Here is a 20,000-nt window from a genome sequence, read left to right on the forward strand (position 1 = left end):
GTGTGTGTGCGAGCGTGTGGGTGCGCGTGCATGTGCGTGTGCGTGTGCGTGTGCGTGTGCGCGTGTGTGTGTGTGTGTGTGTGTGTGTGTGTGTGTGTGTGTGTGTGTGTGTGTGTGTGTGTGTGTGTGTGTGTGTGTGTGTGTGTGTGTGTGTGTGTGTGTGTGTGTGTGTGTGTGTGTGTGTGTGTGTGTGTCTCACCGTTTTCTCTGGCTGCAGAGGGCTCGTCCAGAGTCATCTGCTCGGCCAGTTCAGACAGGGAGTCGTCTACGGGCCGGGTGCTGCGGAGAGACATGGACAGCCTCCGCTTGATGATCTTCATCCTGTCCATCTCACACAGCCAGGGGCCCACGGCCTAGTGGAGAGAGACACAATAATAACACATTCCATCCTCAAATCTACTTGAAGTCATCGTCTTCACCATCATCATCGTTAATAATACATTCAGATTCTCATACAGGACCTGCACTGTATTCAGAGTTAATAATTACATTCAGATTCTCATACGGGACCTGCACTGTATTCTGTCAGGATTTGGCCAGGGTTGTTCCGGTTTTTGGTCACTAGATGCCCCCATTGTGCCTTTTGACCTTTTGTTTTCCCTTGATCGCCGTTATTATTTGCACCTGTGCCTCGTTTCCCCTGATTGTATTTAAACCCTTTGTTTTCCTCAGTTCTTTGCTCTGTGTTTGTATGTTAGCACCCAGCCCTAGTACTCTGAGAACTCTTGTTGATCCCGGTGGACTCTCTCGTGGAATTCTGTTTTTTGTTCTAGTTTGTTTGTTTTTGATTATTTTTTGAGGCTTTTTGTGCTATACCTTCCACCTTGTGGATTTACCTTTTTGTCTTGGAGGATTACATTACATTTACATTTAAGTCATTTAGCAGACGCTCTTATCCAGAGCGATTTACAGATTACCTTTGTTCTTGTGGAATTCCTTTTGAGGTTGTGGAGTTACATGTTTTCCTGAAGAACTTCACTTTTTACTTCATTAAATACACCGTCTCAAGTACTGCTGTGTCTGCCTCATCTTCTGGGTTCTGCCGACTATTCGTGGCTCAGTTGGTTAAGTGACTGTTTCTCACTCCGGAGACCCGGGTTCGTAACCGGGTCCTGACAGTATTCAGAGTTAATAATACATTCAGATTCTCATACGGGACCTGCACTGTATTCAGAGTTAATAATACATTCAGATTCTCATACGGGACCTGCACTGTATTCAGAGTTAATAATACATTCAGATTCTCATACAGGACCTGCACTGTATTCAGAGTTAATAATACATTCAGATTCTCATACAGGAGATTCTACATTCAGATTCTCAGGACCTGCACTGTATTCAGAGTTAATAATACATTCAGATTCAGATTATTCAGAGTTAATAATACATTCAGATTCTCATACAGGACCTGCACTGTATTCAGAGTTAATAATACATTCAGATTCTCATACGGGACCTGCACTGTATTCAGAGTTAATAATACATAATAATGCAAGTGCAACCATTTTGGAGCTTTCATGTAGGAGCACCAGTGCACCGTGGGAAAATAACTCCCCCAGATAATAATCGTTGTAGTGATGTTTCGCTGCACCGTTGATCCCGAGCGCAGATTCATTCGCCTCATGGCTGCATGAGAAGCCTCATCACTACATGGCTGCATGAGAAGCCTCATCACTACATGGCTGCACCAGAAGCCTCATTACTACATGGCTGCATGAGAAGCCTCATTACTACATGGCTGCATGAGAAGCCTCATCACTACATGGCTGCACCAGAAGCCTCATCACTACATGGCTGCACCAGAAGCCTCATTACTACATGGCTGCATGAGAAGCCTCATCACTACATGGCTGCATGAGAAGCCTCATTACTACATGGCTGCATGAGAAGCCTCATCACTACATGGCTGCATGAGAAGCCTCATCACTACATGGCTGCACCAGAAGCCTCATCACTACATGGCTGCACCAGAAGCCTCATCACTACATGGCTGCACCAGAAGCCTCATCACTACATGGCTGCACCAGAAGCCTCATCACTACATGGCTGCACCAGAAGCCTCATTACTACATGGCTGCATGAGAAGCCTCATTACTACATGGCTGCATGAGAAGCCTCATCACTACATGGCTGCACCAGAAGCCTCATCACTACATGGCTGCACCAGAAGCCTCATTACTACATGGCTGCATGAGAAGCCTCATTACTATGGCTGCATGGCTGCATGAGAAGCCTCATCACTACATGGCTGCACCAGAAGCCTCATCACTACATGGCTGCACCAGAAGCCTCATCACTACATGGCTGCACCAGAAGCCTCATCACTACATGGCTGCACCAGAAGCCTCATTACTACATGGCTGCATGAGAAGCCTCATTACTACATGGCTGCATGAGAAGCCTCATCACTACATGGCTGCACCAGAAGCCTCATTACTACATGGCTGCATGAGAAGCCTCATCACTACATGGCTGCATGAGAAGCCTCATCACTACATGGCTGCACCAGAAGCCTCATCACTACATGGCTGCACCAGAAGCCTCATCACTACATGGCTGCACCAGAAGCCTCATCACTACATGGCTGCACCAGAAGCCTCATCACTACATGGCTGCATGAGAAGCCTCATCACTACATGGCTGCATGAGAAGCCTCATTACTACATGGCTGCATGAGAAGCCTCATCACTACATGGCTGCATGAGAAGCCTCATCACTACATGGCTGCATGAGAAGCCTCATCACTACATGGCTGCACCAGAAGCCTCATTACTACATGGCTGCACCAGAAGCCTCATTACTACATGGCTGCATGAGAAGCCTCATCACTACATGGCTGCACCAGAAGCCTCATTACTACATGGCTGCATGAGAAGCCTCATCACTACATGGCTGCACCAGAAGCCTCATTACTACATGGCTGCATGAGAAGCCTCATCACTACATGGCTGCACCAGAAGCCTCATTACTACATGGCTGCATGAGAAGCCTCATCATTACATGGCTGCATGAGAAGCCTCATTACTACATGGCTGCATGAGAAGCCTCATCACTACATGGCTGCACCAGAAGCCTCATCACTACATGGCTGCATGAGAAGCCTCATTACTACATGGCTGCATGAGATGCCTCATCACTACATGGCTGCACCAGAAGCCTCATCACTACATGGCTGCATGAGATGCCTCATCACTACATGGCTGCACCAGAAGCCTCATCACTACATGGCTGCATGAGAAGCCTCATTACTACATGGCTGCATGAGAAGCCTCATCACTACATGGCTGCACCAGAAGCCTCATCACTACATGGCTGCATGAGAAGCCTCATCACTACATGGCTGCATGAGAAGCCTCATCACTACAGCAGAAAGTGCTTGATTCTAGCTCGAAACTGTTCAAAAGATCCCATATTACCAGAGCACTGTTTCTCTTCCCATGGTGGATTGGGGGGAGGGGTCGCATTTTACCTTCATAAAGCATGTCGCTGGCCATTCTAAAACTATTTGTCACATGTGCCAAATACAACAGGTGTAGTAGACCTTACAGTGAAATGCTGAATACAACAGGTGTAGTAGACCTTACAGTGAAATGCTGAATACAACAGGTGTAGTAGACCTTACAGTGAAATGCTGAATACAACAGGTGTAGTAGACCTTACAGTGAAATGCTGAATACAACAGGTGTAGTAGACCTTACAGTGAAATGCTGAATACAACAGGTGTAGTAGACCTTACAGTGAAATGCTGAATACAACAGGTGTAGTAGACCTTACAGTGAAATGCTTTCTTACAAGCCCTTAACCAACGGCGCAGTAAAAATATTTACCTTTTTTTTTTACATAAATAAAAATACATTTAAAAAAGTAACACAATAAAATAACAATAATGATAATAGCAGTAAGGTCTACAGGTTAGTTGAGGTAATTGAGGTGATGTAGGTGGGGGTAAAGTGACTAGATAATAAATAGCGAGTAGCAGCACCGTAAAAAAAGGGGGGTGGGGGGTCAATGCAAATAGTCCGGGTCAGCGGGTAGCCATTTGATTAGCTGTTCAGCAGTCTTACTCTTATGAGGGGTACAAGCTGTTAAGAAGCATTCTGGACCTCGACTTGGTGCTCCGGTACCACTTGCAATGCGGTAGCAGAGAGAACATTCTATGACTAGGTTGGCTGGAGACATGACCATTTTTAGGGCCTTCCTCTGACACCGCCTGGTATAGAGGTCCTGGTGATGTACTGGGCCGTACGCACTACCCTCTGTAGCGCCTTGCGGTCGCATGCCGAGCAGTTTCCGTAACAGGTGTTGATGCAACCAGGATGCTCTTGATGGTAAAGCTGTCGAAACCTTTGAGGATCTGAGGACCCATCTCTGAGGACCTGAGCCAAATCTTTTCAGTCACACTAGGGGTGTGCACAGCCCTTCTTTTGCTGTAGTCCACGATCAGCTCCTTTGTCTTGATCATGTTGAAGAAGAGGTTGTTGTCCTGGCACCACACTGCCAGGTCTCTGACATCCTCCCTATAGGCTGTCTCATCATTGTCGGTGATCAGGCCTACCACCGTTGTATCGTCGGCAACTTTAATGATGGTTTTGGAATCGTGCTTGGCCACTGAGTCATGCGTGAACAGGGATTACAGGAGGGAACTAAGCACTCACCCCTGGAGGGCCCCCGCATTGAGGTTCAGCGTAGCAGTGTTGTTGCCTACGCTTACCACCTGGGGGCGGGCTGTCAGGAAGTTCAGGATCCAGTTGCAGAGGGAGATGTTTAGTCCCAGGGTCCTTAACTTAGTGATGAGCTTTAAGGACACTATGGTGTTGAACGCTGAGCTGTAATCAATTAACAGCATTCTCACATGTTCCTGTTGTCCAGGTGTGAAAGGGCAGTGTGGAGTGCAATAGAGATTGCATCATCTGTGGATCTGTTGGGGCGGTATGCGAATTGAAGTGGGTCTAGGGTTTCTGGGATGATGGTGTTGATGTGAGCTTTGAACCTTTCATGGCTACAGACATGAGTGCTATGGGTCGGTAGTCATTTAGGCAGGTTACCTTGGCGTTCTTGGGCACAGGGACTATGGTGGTCTGCTTGAAACATGTAGGTATTACAGACTCGGTCAGGGACAGGTTGAAACTGTCAGTGAACACACTTGCCAGTTGGTCAACGCATTCACTGTGTACACATCTTGGTAATCTTTCTGGCCCTGCAGCCTTCGAATCTTGACCTGTTAAAAGGTCTTACTCACATTGGCTACGGAGAGCGTGATCACAAGGTCGGCCGGAACAGCTGGTGCTCTCATGCATGCTTCAGTGTTGCTTGCCTTGAAGTGCATAGAAGTAATTTAGCTCGTCTGGTAGGCTCATGTCACTGGGCAGCTATTGGCTGGGCTTCATTTTGTAGTCCATAATACTTTGCAAGCCAGACGAGCGTCAAAGCCGGTGTAGTAGGATTCAATCTTAGTCCTGTATTGTCAAAAATGTTATATATTGATTTGCATTTTAATGGGGGAAATCAGTATTTTACCCCCTCTCAACAGAAAGATTTCTGGCTCCCAGGTGTCGTTTATACAGGTAACGAGCTGAGATTAGGAGCACACTCTTAAAGGGAGTGCTCCTAATCTCAGTTTGTTACCTGTATAAAAGACACCTGCCCACAGAAGCAATCAATCAATCAGATTCCAAACTCTCCACCATGGCCAAGACCAAAGAGCTCTCCAAGGATGTCAGGGACAAGATTGTAGACCTACACAAGGCTGGAATGGGCTACAAGACCATCGCCAAGCAGCTTGGTGAGAAGGTGACAACAGTTGGTGCGATTATTCGCAAATGGAAGAAACACAAAAGAACTGTCAATCTCCCTCGGCCTGGGGCTCCATGCAAGATCTCACCTCGTGGAGTTGCAATGATCACGAGAACGGTGAGGAATCAGCCCAGAACTACACGGGAGGATCTTGTCAATGATCTCAAGGCAGCTGGGACCATAGTCACCAAGAAAACAATTGGTAACACACTACGCCATGAAGGACTGAAATCTTGCAGCGCCGGCAAGGTCCCCCTGCTCAAGAAAGCACATATACATGCTCGTCTGAAGTTTGCCAATGAACATCTGAATGATTCTGAGGACAACTGGGTGAAAGTGTTGTGGTCAGATGTGACCAAAATGGAGGTCTTTGGCATCAACTCAACTCAACTGCTGCCTATTACCCCAAGAACATCATCCCCACTGTCAAACATGGAGGTGGAAACATGATGCTTTGGGGGTGTTTTTCTGCTAAGGGGACAGGACAACTTCACTGCATCAAAGGGACGATGGACGGGGCCATGTACCGTCAAATCTTGGGTGAGAACCTCCTTCCCTCAGCCAAGGCATTTAAAATGGGTCGTGGATGGGTATTCCAGCATGACAATGACCCCAAACACACAGCCAAGGAAACAAGGGAGTGGCTCAAGAAGAAGCACATTAAGGTTCTGGATTGGCCTAGTCCTAATCCCATAGAAAATCTGTGGAGGGAGCTGAAGACTCGAGTTGCCAAACGTCAGCCTCGAAACCTTAATGACTTGGAGAAGATCTGCAAAGAGGAGTGGGACAAAATCCCTCCTGAGATGTGTGCAAACCTGGTGGCCAACTACAAGAAAAGTCTGACCTCTGTGATTGTCAACAAGGGTTTTGCCACCAGGTACTAAATCATGTTTTGCAGAGGGGTCAAATACTTATTTATCTCATTAAAATGCAAATAAATTTATAATATTTTTGACATGCTTTTTTCTGTATTCTTTTGTTGTTATTCTATCTCTCACTGTTCAAATAAACCTACCATTAAAATTATAGACGGATAATTTCTTTGTCAGTGGGCAAACGTACAAAATCAGCAGGGGATCAAATCCTTTTTTCTCTCACTGTATGGTCACTGTGGGGATGACGTCATCGATGTACTTGTTGATGAAGCCGGTGACTGTTGTAGTGTACTCCTCAATGCCATCAGATGAATCCCGGAACATCCCGGAACACCAGTCTGTGCTAACAAAACAGTCCTGTAGCTTAGCAGCTGTGTCATCTGACCACTTCCATATTGAGCGAGTCATTGGTACTTCCTGCTTTTTTTTTTTTTTTATGTTTTTTTTGGGGAGGGGGGGGGGGGTTTACCCCTTTTTGCTCCCCAATTTCGTGATATCCAATTACGGTCTTGTCTCATCGCTGCAACTCCCCAACGGGCTCGGGAGAGGCGAAGGTCGAGTGATGCGTCCTCCGAAACATGACCCGCCAAGCAGCGCTTCTTAAGATCCGCCCACTTAACCCGGAAGCCATCAACACCAATGTGTCAGAGGAAACACCATTCACCTGCCGACCGAAGTCAGCCTGGCCCGGAACTAGGAGTCGCTGGGGCGAGATGAACCCTCCCCTAACCCGGATGATGCTGGGCCAACTGTGCGTTGCACTATGGGACTGCAGGTCAAGGTCATTTGTGACACAGCCTGGGATCGAGTAAAGGCGGGGTTTTATGACTGATCTTTTGCATGTCATTCTCACAAACTTCACGTTCTTAAAAGGACAGTGTACAATTTTCAGTGATTCTCAATAGGAAGATAGGTTTCTACATTATGTAAAAGCACTAACATTCTACAAATTATTATTTTTATTTCAATTACAGGTATTTGTATCAACATTATAGCTTTTTATAATGAACAAATGTCTTCAGTTTTCTTTATGTGTTTTTACGGTACAATCAATCGATTTTTAAAATACATTTTCTGCTCTTATATTTTATGTTGTGCTCCTAACTTTTTTAAGTTGGGAGCACCAGTGCTACAAATGAAAAATGTAAATACAATTTTGTAATAATGACAATTTTAACAATTCTGAATGAACAATGAACACTTTTATTTTAACCTAACATAATACCTAAATAAAAAGACAATTCAATCCATTTTAATCCCACTTTCTAGCACAATAAATCTGAATACTATTGCAAGATACTGTAAATACACACACATATGAGGAATACATAAGCCCACAAACACACAAAGAAAGCAACCCAACAAAGCCTGACTATATGCAGAGGAGACCCCCTGTTGGCTCCATGGCAGCTGAGCCAGCTGTGCCATGATATAAACACTAATCATTAACTACAGCATTCAACACAACCAATCCATCCAACACAATCACTGGCATACATACAGTATAGAATGTATACTGTGTGTCTTTGTGCATGGGTGTGTGTTTACGAGTGTGTGTTCGGGATTAATATGTCCCCCAAAAATATGTGTGCAAGCTTTTTGAGTTTGAGTCACAGAGTGTGTGTGTCTTTGGCATGTGTGTGTGTGTCTTTGGCATGTGTGTGTGTGTGTGTGTGTGTGTGTGTGTGTGTGTGTGTGTGTGTGTGTGTGTGTGTGTGTGTGTGTGTGTGTGTGTGTGTGTGTGTGTGTGTGTGTGTGTGTGTGTGTGTGTGTGTGTGTGTGTGTGTGTGTGTGTGTGTGTGTGTGTGTGTGTGTGTGTGTGAGTCACTCAATCTGTATGTTATGTTTCTCTGTCTCTTGTTCCTGCCCCCCCCCCCCTCTCCTCTCTGCTGGCCTAAAGGGAGAGGCGACCATGGCTGAGTATATCTGTCTCTTGTTCCTGCCCCCCCTCTCCTCTCTGCTGGCCTAAAGGGAGAGGCGACCATGGCTGAGTATATCTGTCTCTTGTTCCTGCCCCCCCCCCTCTCCTCTCTGCTGGCCTAAAGGGAGAGGCGACCATGGCTGAGTATATCTGTCTCTTGTTCCTGCCCCCCCCCTCTCCTCTCTGCTGGCCTAAAGGGAGAGGCGACCATGGCTGAGTATATCTGTCTCTTGTTCCTGCCCCCCCCCTCTCCTCTCTGCTGGCCTAAAGGGAGAGGCATCCATGGCTGAGTATATCTGTCTCTTGTTCCTGCCCCCCCCCTCTCCTCTCTGCTGGCCTAAAGGGAGAGGCATCCATGGCTGAGTATATCTGTCTCTTGTTCCTGCCCCCCTCTCCTCTCTGCTGGCCTAAAGGGAGAGGCGACCATGGCTGAGTATATCTGTCTCTTGTTCCTGCCCCCCTCTCCTCTCTGCTGGCCTAAAGGGAGAGGCATCCATGGCTGAGTATATCTGTCTCTTGTTCCTGCCCCCTCTCCTCTCTGCTGGCCTAAAGGGAGAGGCGACCATGGCTGAGTATATCTGTCTCTTGTTCCTGCCCCCTCTCCTCTCTGCTGGCCTAAAGGGAGAGGCGACCATGGCTGAGTATATCTGTCTCTTGTTCCTGCCCCCTCTCCTCTCTGCTGGCCTAAAGGGAGAGGCGACCATGGCTGAGTATATCTGTCTCTTGTTCCTGCCCCCCTCTCCTCTCTGCTGGCCTAAAGGGAGAGGCGACCATGGCTGAGTATATCTGTCTCTTGTTCCTGCCCCCTCTCCTCTCTGCTGGCCTAAAGGGAGAGGCGACCATGGCTGAGTATATCTGTCTCTTGTTCCTGCCCCCCCCTCTCCTCTCTGCTGGCCTAAAGGGAGAGGCGACCATGGCTGAGTATATCTGTCTCTTGTTCCTGCCCCCCTCTCCTCTCTGCTGGCCTAAAGGGAGAGGCGACCATGGCTGAGTATATCTGTCTCTTGTTCCTGCCCCCCTCTCCTCTCTGCTGGCCTAAAGGGAGAGGCGACCATGGCTGAGTATATCTGTCTCTTGTTCCTGCCCCCCCCTCTCCTCTCTGCTGGCCTAAAGGGAGAGGCGACCATGGCTGAGTATATCTGTCTCTTGTTCCTGCCCCCCCCTCTCCTCTCTGCTGGCCTAAAGGGAGAGGCGACCATGGCTGAGTATATCTGTCTCTTGTTCCTGCCCCCCTCTCCTCTCTGCTGGCCTAAAGGGAGAGGCGACCATGGCTGAGTATATCTGTCTCTTGTTCCTGCCCCCCTCTCCTCTCTGCTGGCCTAAAGGGAGAGGCGACCATGGCTGAGTATATCTGTCTCTTGTTCCTGCCCCCTCTCCTCTCTGCTGGCCTAAAGGGAGAGGCGACCATGGCTGAGTATATCTGTCTCTTGTTCCTGCCCCCCCCCCTCTCCTCTCTGCTGGCCTAAAGGGAGAGGCGACCATGGCTGAGTATATCTGTCTCTTGTTCCTGCCTCCCCCCCCTCTCCTCTCTGCTGGCCTAAAGGGAGAGGCGACCATGGCTGAGTATATCTGTCTCTGCTCCACTTCCCTGCCCCATAGGGCTCGGGACTCTCTCTCTCTCGGCACCCTGCTCTTTGTGTGTCCAACCTTAGACGTTTCAACAAAAGCCATTCATCCTTTCAGTCTGTCTTTCAGCGCTATAGAGGCACATGGATGTCTCACAGTGACGTATTCACACACAACGCTATATCAAAATCTGGATCTTGAAACTTACTCAGTAAGACAAACCTTGTGCTATGAATGTGAATTTGAATTCATGTAACTCTATGCAACAAACAAAAAACACGATGAACTTGACACTAATTCATACACACTCTCTCACAGCAAGAGGAGAATGTGGTATTGTCTGCCTGCCCATTGAGACTCCCGGAGAGAGAGAGACAAGGAAAGGGGGAGAAAGAGGTTTTCATTTCAGTCCATCCAACTCTGAATTATCTGCAGTGAATAAATCACCCTCTCATTTGCATGTTTCCCAGAGTCCATAAGGAGATAAGCATACGATTGGCTGATTGGATAAATTTCCTATGTGAACTCTGTGACCTATCGTCATCCAGGAATTAAGAGAAGAAAGCGATTTTGGGTGCACATGCTAATGCAAACACACACACAATAATGAATGGTTTCACCAGGCTGGTCTTATCTCGGTTGAATTACCATGAGCAGTGATGCCATGTGAATATCATTAACCATTGGAAGAGGAAAACACGCCCCTTTTCGGGGGGTTGCCTATGGGGAACCGTTTGAGTGTTACAAGCACTATCCCCTGGTCTAATAGGATGCTTCCACACCAGCCTGTGTAGTTGTAACACCGTCCATCTCTGCCACTTCAGACCTAAAACTCAAAGCTGCGTTCCAAACAACACAACCCTGTTTAATTACTTTGGAACAAAAACCTTTGGACATATTAAAAGTCCCATGTTCACATACCCTGTACACATTCTTATCTTTAGCTAATATATTATGTAAACCATTCTCAGATTATAGATGCTGACCAGTCTATAGCTGCTCGACTTTGCCAGATAAGGTCTGTGCTTCCTGCTATGACATCATCTCTCCCAGATGGACTTGGTACCAGGAAGCATTTGGCAGAAGTGTGCCAGAAAATGTGGGCTATGACATGTTCTGCTGCTGACCCCACATGACTCAGGTTATCCAACACACCGGCCGTATTCGACAGCTTCAAAACCGTGGTGTATCATGAGTACACTGTGACTGACTGATAGATCTACAAATAATATTGAGTAGTTATTTATGATGCAAGGTAATTGTAGATCAGTCTGTCTCAACTGGTCTTTGAAGTGGGCTGTAAGTTTGAACGAGCACATTGACTCACAACAGAGGCCTAGCAGTCACAGAGTTTGGCCCTGTGAGCATTACACTCACTACATGGAATAGACCGACCTTGTGCTACATAGTACACTGGTACCGTAAATGTTGCTTTCCAACTAAATGCAGAATGTGAGTAAAAGTGATCATTTCTACACAATGGCATGTACTTACCACGCTAACGTGTAATTACATAGATTATTCAAATTATAGTTACACAGGTTAGTATCAGGCCTACTGACTGGTTAGTATAAGGCCTACTGACTGGTTAGTATCAGGCCTACTGACTGGTTAGTATCAGGCCTACTGACTGGTTAGTATAAGGCCTACTGACTGGTTAGTATAATGCCTACTGACTGGTTAGTATCAGGCCTACTGACTGGTTAGTATCAGGCCTACTGACTGGTTAGTATCAGGCCTACTGACTGGTTAGTATCAGGCCTACTGACTGGTTAGTATCAGGCCTACTGACTGGTTAGTATCAGGCCTACTGACTGGTTAGTATCAGGCCTACTGACTGGTTAGTATCAGGCCTACTGACTGGTTAGTATAAGGCCTACTGACTGGTTAGTATCAGGCCTACTGACTGGTTAGTATCAGGCCTACTGACTGGTTAGTATCAGGCCTACTGTCTGGTTAGTATCAGGCCTACTGACTGGTTAGTATAATGCCTACTGACTGGTTAGTATCAGGCCTACTGACTGGTTAGTATCAGGCCTACTGACTGGTTAGTATCAGGCCTACTGACTGGTTAATATCAGGCCTACTGACTGGTTAGTATAATGCCTACTGACTGGTTAGTATCAGGCCTACTGACTGGTTAGTATAATGCCTACTGACTGGTTAGTATCAGGCCTACTGACTGGTTAGTATCAGGCCTACTGACTGGTTAGTATCAGGCCTACTGACTGGTTAGTATCAGGCCTACTGTCTGGTTAGTATCAGGCCTACTGACTGGTTAGTATCAGGCCTACTGTCTGGTTAGTATCAGGCCAACTGACTGGTTAGTATCAGGCCTACTGTCTGGTTAGTATCAGGCCTACTGTCTGGTTAGTATCAGGCCTACTGACTGGTTAGTATCAGGCCTACTGTCTGGTTAGTATCAGGCCTACTGTCTGGTTAGTATCAGGCCAACTGACTGGTTAGTATCAGGCCTACTGACTGGTTAGTATCAGGCCTACTGACTGGTTAGTATCAGGCCTACTGTCTGGTTAGTATCAGGCCTACTGACTGGTTAGTATCAGGCCTACTGGCAGGTTAGTATCAGGCCTACTGACTGGTTAGTATCAGGCCTACTGTCTGGTTAGTATCAGGCCTACTGACTGGTTAGTATCAGGCCTACTGTCTGGTTAGTATCAGGCCTACTGACTGGTTAGTATCAGGCCTACTGTCTGGTTAGTATCAGGCCTACTGACTGGTTAGTATCAGGCCTACTGTCTGGTTAGTATCAGGCCTACTGACTGGTTAGTATCAGGCCTACTGGCAGGCATACATAACCCTAGAGTGAAGCCACTTCATACACACTTCAAGAGGTTCAAGAGGTATTGATTACGATTCTAAAATCACTGAGTACAACCCTACAGACAGAGAGAGAAGAGAGGGTCTATAGAGAGAAGTACTTGAATCAGTTATAGAACCCATTGCCCTTTGTGGTTATGAGGCCTGGAGTCCGCTCAACAACCAAGAATCCACAAAATGGGACAAACACCACATTGAGAATCTGCATGCAGAATTCTGCAAATAATGCAGAGCAGAATTAGACCGATACCCACTAATTATCAAAATCCTTCAATTCTACAACCACCTAAAAGGAAGTGATTCCCAAACCTTCCATAACAAAGCCATCACCTACAGAGAGATGAACCTGGAGAAGAGTCCCCAAAGCAAGCTGATCCTGGGGCGCTGTCCACAAACACAAACACACCCCACAGAGCCCCTGGACAGCAACACAATTAGACCCAAACAAATTATGAGAAAACAAAAAGAGAATTACTTGACACATTGGAAAGAATTTACAAAACAAACAGAGCAAACTAGAATGCTATTTGGCCCTAAACAGAGAGTCCACAGTGGCAGAATACCTGACCACTGTGACTGACCCAAACCTAAGGAAAGCTTTGTCTATGTACTCAGTGAGCATAGCCTTGCTATTGAGAAAGGCCGCCGTAGGCAGACCTGGCTCTCAAGAGAAGACAGGCTATGTGCACACTGCCCACAAAATGAGGTGGAAACTGAGCTGCAATTCTTAACCTCCTGCCAAATGTATGACCATATTAGAGACCCATATTTCCCTCAGATTACACAGATCCACAAAGAATTCGAAAACTCCTATATGTACTGGGTGAAATAACACAGTGTGCCATCACAGCAGCAATATTTGTGACCTGTTGCCACAAGAAAAGGGCAACCAGTGAAGAACAAACACCATTGTAAATACAACCCATATTTATGTTTATTTATTTTCCCTTTTGTACTTTAACCATTTGCACATCGTTACAACACTGTATATATACATAATATGACATTTGTAATGTCTTTATTATTTTGGTGTAATGTTTACTGTTAATTTTTAATGTTTATTTTATTTTTGTATATTCTCTACATCACTTCCTTTGGCAATGTTAACATATGTTTCCCATGCCAATAAAGCCCATTGAATAGAATTTAATTGAGAAAAGGGGGGCTATAGAGAGAAGAGGGGGCTATAGAGCGAAGTGGGGGCTATAGAGAGAAGAGGGGGCTATAGAGAGAAGAGGGGGCTATAGAGAGAAGGGGGGCTATAGGGTGAAGAGGGGGCTATAGAGAGAAGAGGGGGCTATAGAGAGAAGAGGGGGCTATAGAGAGAAGAGGATGGCTATCGGGAGAAGAGGGGGCTATAGAGGGAAGAAGGGGCTATAGAGAGAAGGGGGCTATAGGGTGAAGAGGGGGCTATAGAGAGAAGAGGGGGCTATAGAGAAGCTATAGGGTGAAGAGGGGGCTATAGGGTGAAGAGGGGTGCTATAGAGAGAAAGGGGGCTATCGGGTGAAGAGGGGTGCTATAGAGAGAGAGGGGGACTATAAAGAGGGAGGCTATAGAGAGAAGAGGGGGCTATAGGGAGAAGAGGGGGCTATAGAGAGAAGGGGGGCTATAGGGTGAAGAGGGGGCTATAGAGAGAAGAGGGGGACTATAAAGAGAAGAGGGGGCTATAGAGAGAAGAGGGGGCTATAGGGAGAAGAGGGGGCTATAGAGAGAAGGGGGGCTATAGAGAGAAGGGGGGCAATAGAGAGAAGAGGGGGCTATAGGGAAAAGGCAATAAATACATGAAGAGAAAGAGGGGATAGACGGAGGCATAGACAGACAGATTCTCTTCTGGGGTTCAGTCAGTCCCAGTGTGTGTGTGTGTGTGCGTGTGTGTGTGTGTGTGTGTGTGTGTGTGTGTGTGTGTGTGTGTGTGTGTGTGTGTGTGTGTGTGTGTGTGTGTGTGTGTGTGTGTGTGTGTGTGTGTGTGTGTGTGTGTTTTAGCGTTGAGGTAAGGGTTCACTCCTAATTCTAGATCAGTCACTCCTGGGGAGGAGAGGAACACATCTGATTTATTCCAGTCCCTACCACAGTTTTAGGGTTGCTAGGTTACGGCCAGGGAGCGCAGAGGTGGCAGAGAGAGAGAGAGAGAGAGAGAGAGAGAGAGAGAGAGAGAGAGAGAGAGAGAGAGAGAGAGAGAGAGAGAGAGAGAGAGAGAGAGAGAGAGAGAGAGGGGAAGGACTTGAGAATTCACTGTTCTCATTCCGGAACCCCTCCCTGAGTCACATTATCCATCTCTCCTCTGCCTATTTCTCTCTCTCACTCTGTCTCTCTCTCCTCTGCCTGGCACTCAAGCTGGCAGAGACTACGGCGGTGCTAAGCAAGAGCCGAGGACTCGACTGCCAACCACCAGCTACCAGCCCACACACATACACACGCACACGCACTAACACACACACACAATCACATTGCCAACGGACACACACCTACTTTACATCAGGGACAGCCAAGACCCAGGGCCCAGAACCACTGGCATACAGACTCGACTGACTATCAGTCACCAGCAGACTACAGTTGCCAGCCAGCCAGCCAGCCAGCCAGCCAGCCAGCCAGCCAGCCAGCCAGCCAGCCAGCCAGCCAGCCAGCCAGCCAGCCAGCCAGACAGACAGACAGACAGACAGACAGACAGACAGACAGACAGACAGACAGACAGACAGACAGACAGACAGACAGACAGACAGACAGACAGACAGACAGACAGACAGACAGACAGACAGACAGACAGACAGACAGACAGACAGACAGACAGACAGACAGACAGACAGACAGACAGACAGACAGACAGACAGACAGACAGACAGACAGACAGACAGACAGACAGACAGACAGACAGACAGACAGACAGACAGACAGACAGACAAACCACCAACAGGCCAATAAGAGCCAGACCAAGAGAAAGCACACAGAGACAGACAAGCACCAAGAAGCCAGACTAGACCCAAGTGCCTGAGCCAGGCATCAGAACCAGACACACCATCCACAGCACAATAATAGTCAGACCAGTCAGAACAGAACTGGAGGCTCACCAGACCGGCTAGACCAGACAAGCAGAGTTCAGCTACCCAGCCCTACAAACACCAGCTCTCAGCTGCCTGTATCAAACACCAGATACTCTCTCTGGGATCAGGAACCAGATCTGTGTAACTAAACATACATAGAGGAAGACAGGCTTTCCACTGATGTTACATTAACAATGGATGTTACATTAACATGGATGTAACATTCTCACTGAATTTACAAACAAAATACAAATGAACCGCCTGATGTGTGTGTCTATAGTACACCCTGGGGAGAGTGTATACCCAAGAAGTGTGTGTCTATAGTACACCCTGGGGAGAGTGTATACCCAAGAAGTGTGTGTCTATAGTACACCCTGGGGAGAGTGTATACCCAAGAAGTGTGTGTCTATAGTACACCCTGGGGAGAGTGTATACCCAAGAAGTGTGTGTCTATAGTACACCCTGGGGAGAGTGTATACCCAAGAAGTGTGTGTCTATAGTACACCCTGGGGGAGTGTATACCCAAGAAGTGTGTGTCTATAGTACACCCTGGGGGGAGTGTATACCCAAGAAGTGTGTGTCTATAGTACATTTAAGTCATTTAGTATCCACCCTGGCATTCACCTTATGGAGAGTGTATAGTGTATACCCAAGAAGTGTGTGTCTATAGTACACCCTGTCTATAGGAGAGTGTATACCCAAGAAGTGTGTGTCTATAGTACACCCTGGGGAGAGTGTATACCCAAGAAGTGTGTGTCTATAGTACACCCTGGGGGGAGTGTATAGTGTATACCCAAGAAGTGTGTGTCTATAGTACACCCTGGGGAGAGTGTATAGTGTATACCCAAGAAGTGTGTGTCTATAGTACACCCTGGGGAGAGTGTATACCCAAGTACACCCTGGGGAGTATAGTGTATACCCAAGAAGTGTGTGTCTATAGTACACCCTGGGGAGAGTGTATACCCAAGAAGTGTGTGTCTATAGTACACCCTGGGGAGAGTGTATACCCAAGAAGTGTGTGTCTATAGTACACCCTGGGGAGAGTGTATACCCAAGAAGTGTGTGTCTATAGTACACCCTGGGGAGAGTGTATACCCAAGAAGTGTGTGTCTATAGTACACCCTGGGGGGAGTGTATAGTGTATACCCAAGAAGTGTGTGTCTATAGTACACCCTACCCAAGAAGTGGGAGAGTGTATACCCAAGAAGTGTGTGTCTATAGTACACCCTGGGGAGAAGTGTCTATAGTACCCAAGTGAAGTGTGTGTCTATAGTACACCCTGTGGGAGAGTGTATACCCAAGAAGTGTGTGTCTATAGTACACCCTGGGGAGAGTGTATACCCAAGAAGTGTGTGTCTATAGTACACCCTGGGGAGAGTGTATACCCAAGAAGTGTGTGTCTATAGTACACCCTGGGGAGAGTGTATAGTGTATACCCAAGAAGTGTGTGTCTATAGTACACCCTGGGGAGTGAGTGTATACCCAAGAAGTGTGTGTCTATAGTACACCCTGGGGAGAGTGTATACCCAAGAAGTGTGTGTCTATAGTACACCCTGGGGGGAGTGTATAGTGTATACCCAAGAAGTGTGTGTCTATAGTACACCCTGGGGGAGTGTATAGTGTATACCCAAGAAGTGTGTGTCTATAGTACACCCTGGGGGGAGTGTATAGTGTATACCCAAGAAGTGTGTGTCTATAGTACACCCTGGGGAGAGTGTATACCCAAGAAGTGTGTGTCTATAGTACACCCTGGGGGAGTGTATAGTGTATACCCAAGAAGTGTGTGTCTATAGTACACCCTGGGGGAGTGTATAGTGTATACCCAAGAAGTGTGTGTCTATAGTACACCCTGGGGGAAGTGTATACCCAAGAAGTGTGTGTCTATAGTACACCCTGGGGGAGTGTATAGTGTATACCCAAGAAGTGTGTGTCTATAGTCTGGGGGAGTGTATACCCAAGAAGTGTGTGTCTATAGTACACCCTAGTGTATACCAAGAAGTGTGTGTCTATAGTCCTGGGGGGAGTGTATAGTGTATACCCAAGAAGTGTGTGTCTATAGTACACCCTGGGGAGAGTGTATACCCAAGAAGTGTGTGTCTATAGTACACCCTGGGGGGAGTGTATAGTGTATACCCAAGAAGTGTGTGTCTATAGTACACCCTGGGGGGAGTGTATAGTGTATACCCAAGAAGTATGTGTCTATAGTACACCCTGGGGGGAGTGTATAGTGTATACCCAAGAAGTGTGTGTCTATAGTACACCCTGGGGGGGAGTCTATAGTACACCCTGGGGGAGTGTATAGTGTATACCCAAGAAGTGTGTGTCTATAGTACATAGTGTATAGTGTGTGTCTATAGTACACCCTGGGGGGAGTGTATAGTGTATACCCTGTCTATAAATAATACCCAAAAGTGTGTGTCTATAGTACACCCAGTAGTTTGGGTGTGTCTATAGTACACCCAGTTTACACCCTGGGGGAGTGTATAGTGTATACCCAAGAAGTGTGTGTCTATAGTACTCCCATTTCTTCAACACAGTTTACCCAAGAAGTGGTGTCTATAGTACACCCAGTGTTAGTGTATACCCAAGTGTGTGTCTATAACACAGTAGTGTTACCCAAGAAGTGGGTGTTACCCAGTGTTACCCTTCAACTCCCTAACAACAGTTTTGGGTGTTACACCCTGGGGGAGTGTATACCCAAGAAGTGTGTGTCTATAACACCCTGGGGGAGTGTATAGTGTATACCCAGTCTATAGTTGGGGGGTGTTACCCAAGAAGTGTGTGTCTATAGTACACCCTGGGGGAGTGTATACCCAAGAAGTGTGTGTCTATAGTACACCCTAACACAGTTTTGGGTGTTACATTTCTGGATAACTCCCTAACACAGTTTTGGGTGTTACATTTCTTCAACTCCCATTTCTTCAACACAGTTTTGGGTGTTACATTTCTTCAACTCCCTAACACAGTTTTGGGTGTTACATTTCTTCAACTCCCTAACACAGTTTTGGGTGTTACATTTCTTCAACTCCCTAACACAGTTTTGGGTGTTACATTTCTTCAACTCCCTAACACAGTTTTGGGTGTTACATTTCTTCAACTCCTAAACACAGTTTTGGGTGTTACATTTCTTCAACTCCCTAACACAGTTTTGGGTGTTACATTTCTTCAACTCCCTAACACAGTTTTGGGTGTTACATTTCTTCAACTCCCTAACACAGTTTTGGGTGTTACATTTCTTCAACTCCCTAACACAGTTTTGGGTGTTACATTTCTTCAAATCCCTAACACAGTTTTGGGTGTTACATTTCTTCAACTCCCTAACACAGTTTTGGGTGTTACATTTCTTCAACTCCCAAACACAGTTTTGGGGTTGCTAGGTTACAGCCAGGGAGCTGCAGAGAGAGAGAGAGAGAGAGAGAGAGAGAGAGAGAGAGAGAGAGAGAGAGAGAGAGAGAGAGAGAGAGAGAGAGAGAGAGAGAGAGAGAGAGAGAGAGAGAGAGAGAGAGAGAGAGAGAGAGAGAGAGAGAGAGAGAGAGAGAGAGAGAGAGAACTTGAGTTCACTGTTCTCATTCCGGGACCCTTCCCTGAGTCACACTATCCATCTCTCCTCAAAATCCATCACATCCTACAACCAGTATGGATGTTACGAATATCCTAACGCTGACTAAGGATACTGACAATGAAAAGAGAAAAGCCAATTATAGTCCTTATAAAAACTTGATGAAAGTTAGCTTCACAGAGAATGTTTGAAGATGATCCGATGTAAGGTGCATGTTTTACAAAAGAAAATCCTAAAAAACATTATGATGTACATTTTATGTCCCAATCACCCCCCATATCTTAACAAGACTGAAGAACGAACAAACAAAACTCATCAATTGGTTATGTATTGCTTCATTAGGATCTCATCTTCATCACTAACTGGAGGACAGCTGTGAGTGGAGAAACCAGTTCTGTCAGCTCTTTCA

The 20,000-nt window shown here is 46.6% G+C and overlaps 1 protein-coding gene across 2 annotated transcripts in view; it reads right to left on the minus strand.

Moving 5' to 3' along the window:
• The window catches only part of LOC124045584 (cyclin-dependent kinase 17-like), a 125,382-nt gene that overhangs the window by 100,853 nt on the left and 4,529 nt on the right, over positions 1-20,000 (minus strand). For both annotated transcript variants that reach the window (XM_046364970.1, XM_046364969.1), the window contains exon 2: positions 200-353. In XM_046364970.1, the coding sequence (XP_046220926.1) occupies positions 200-329 (130 nt within the window). In that variant the 5' untranslated portion in view covers positions 330-353. The remainder of the gene's footprint in view (positions 1-199; positions 354-20,000) is intronic.

The sequence above is a fragment of the Oncorhynchus gorbuscha genome, linkage group LG10, assembly GCF_021184085.1.
Source record: "Oncorhynchus gorbuscha isolate QuinsamMale2020 ecotype Even-year linkage group LG10, OgorEven_v1.0, whole genome shotgun sequence".
NCBI classification, from domain to species: domain Eukaryota; kingdom Metazoa; phylum Chordata; class Actinopteri; order Salmoniformes; family Salmonidae; genus Oncorhynchus; species Oncorhynchus gorbuscha.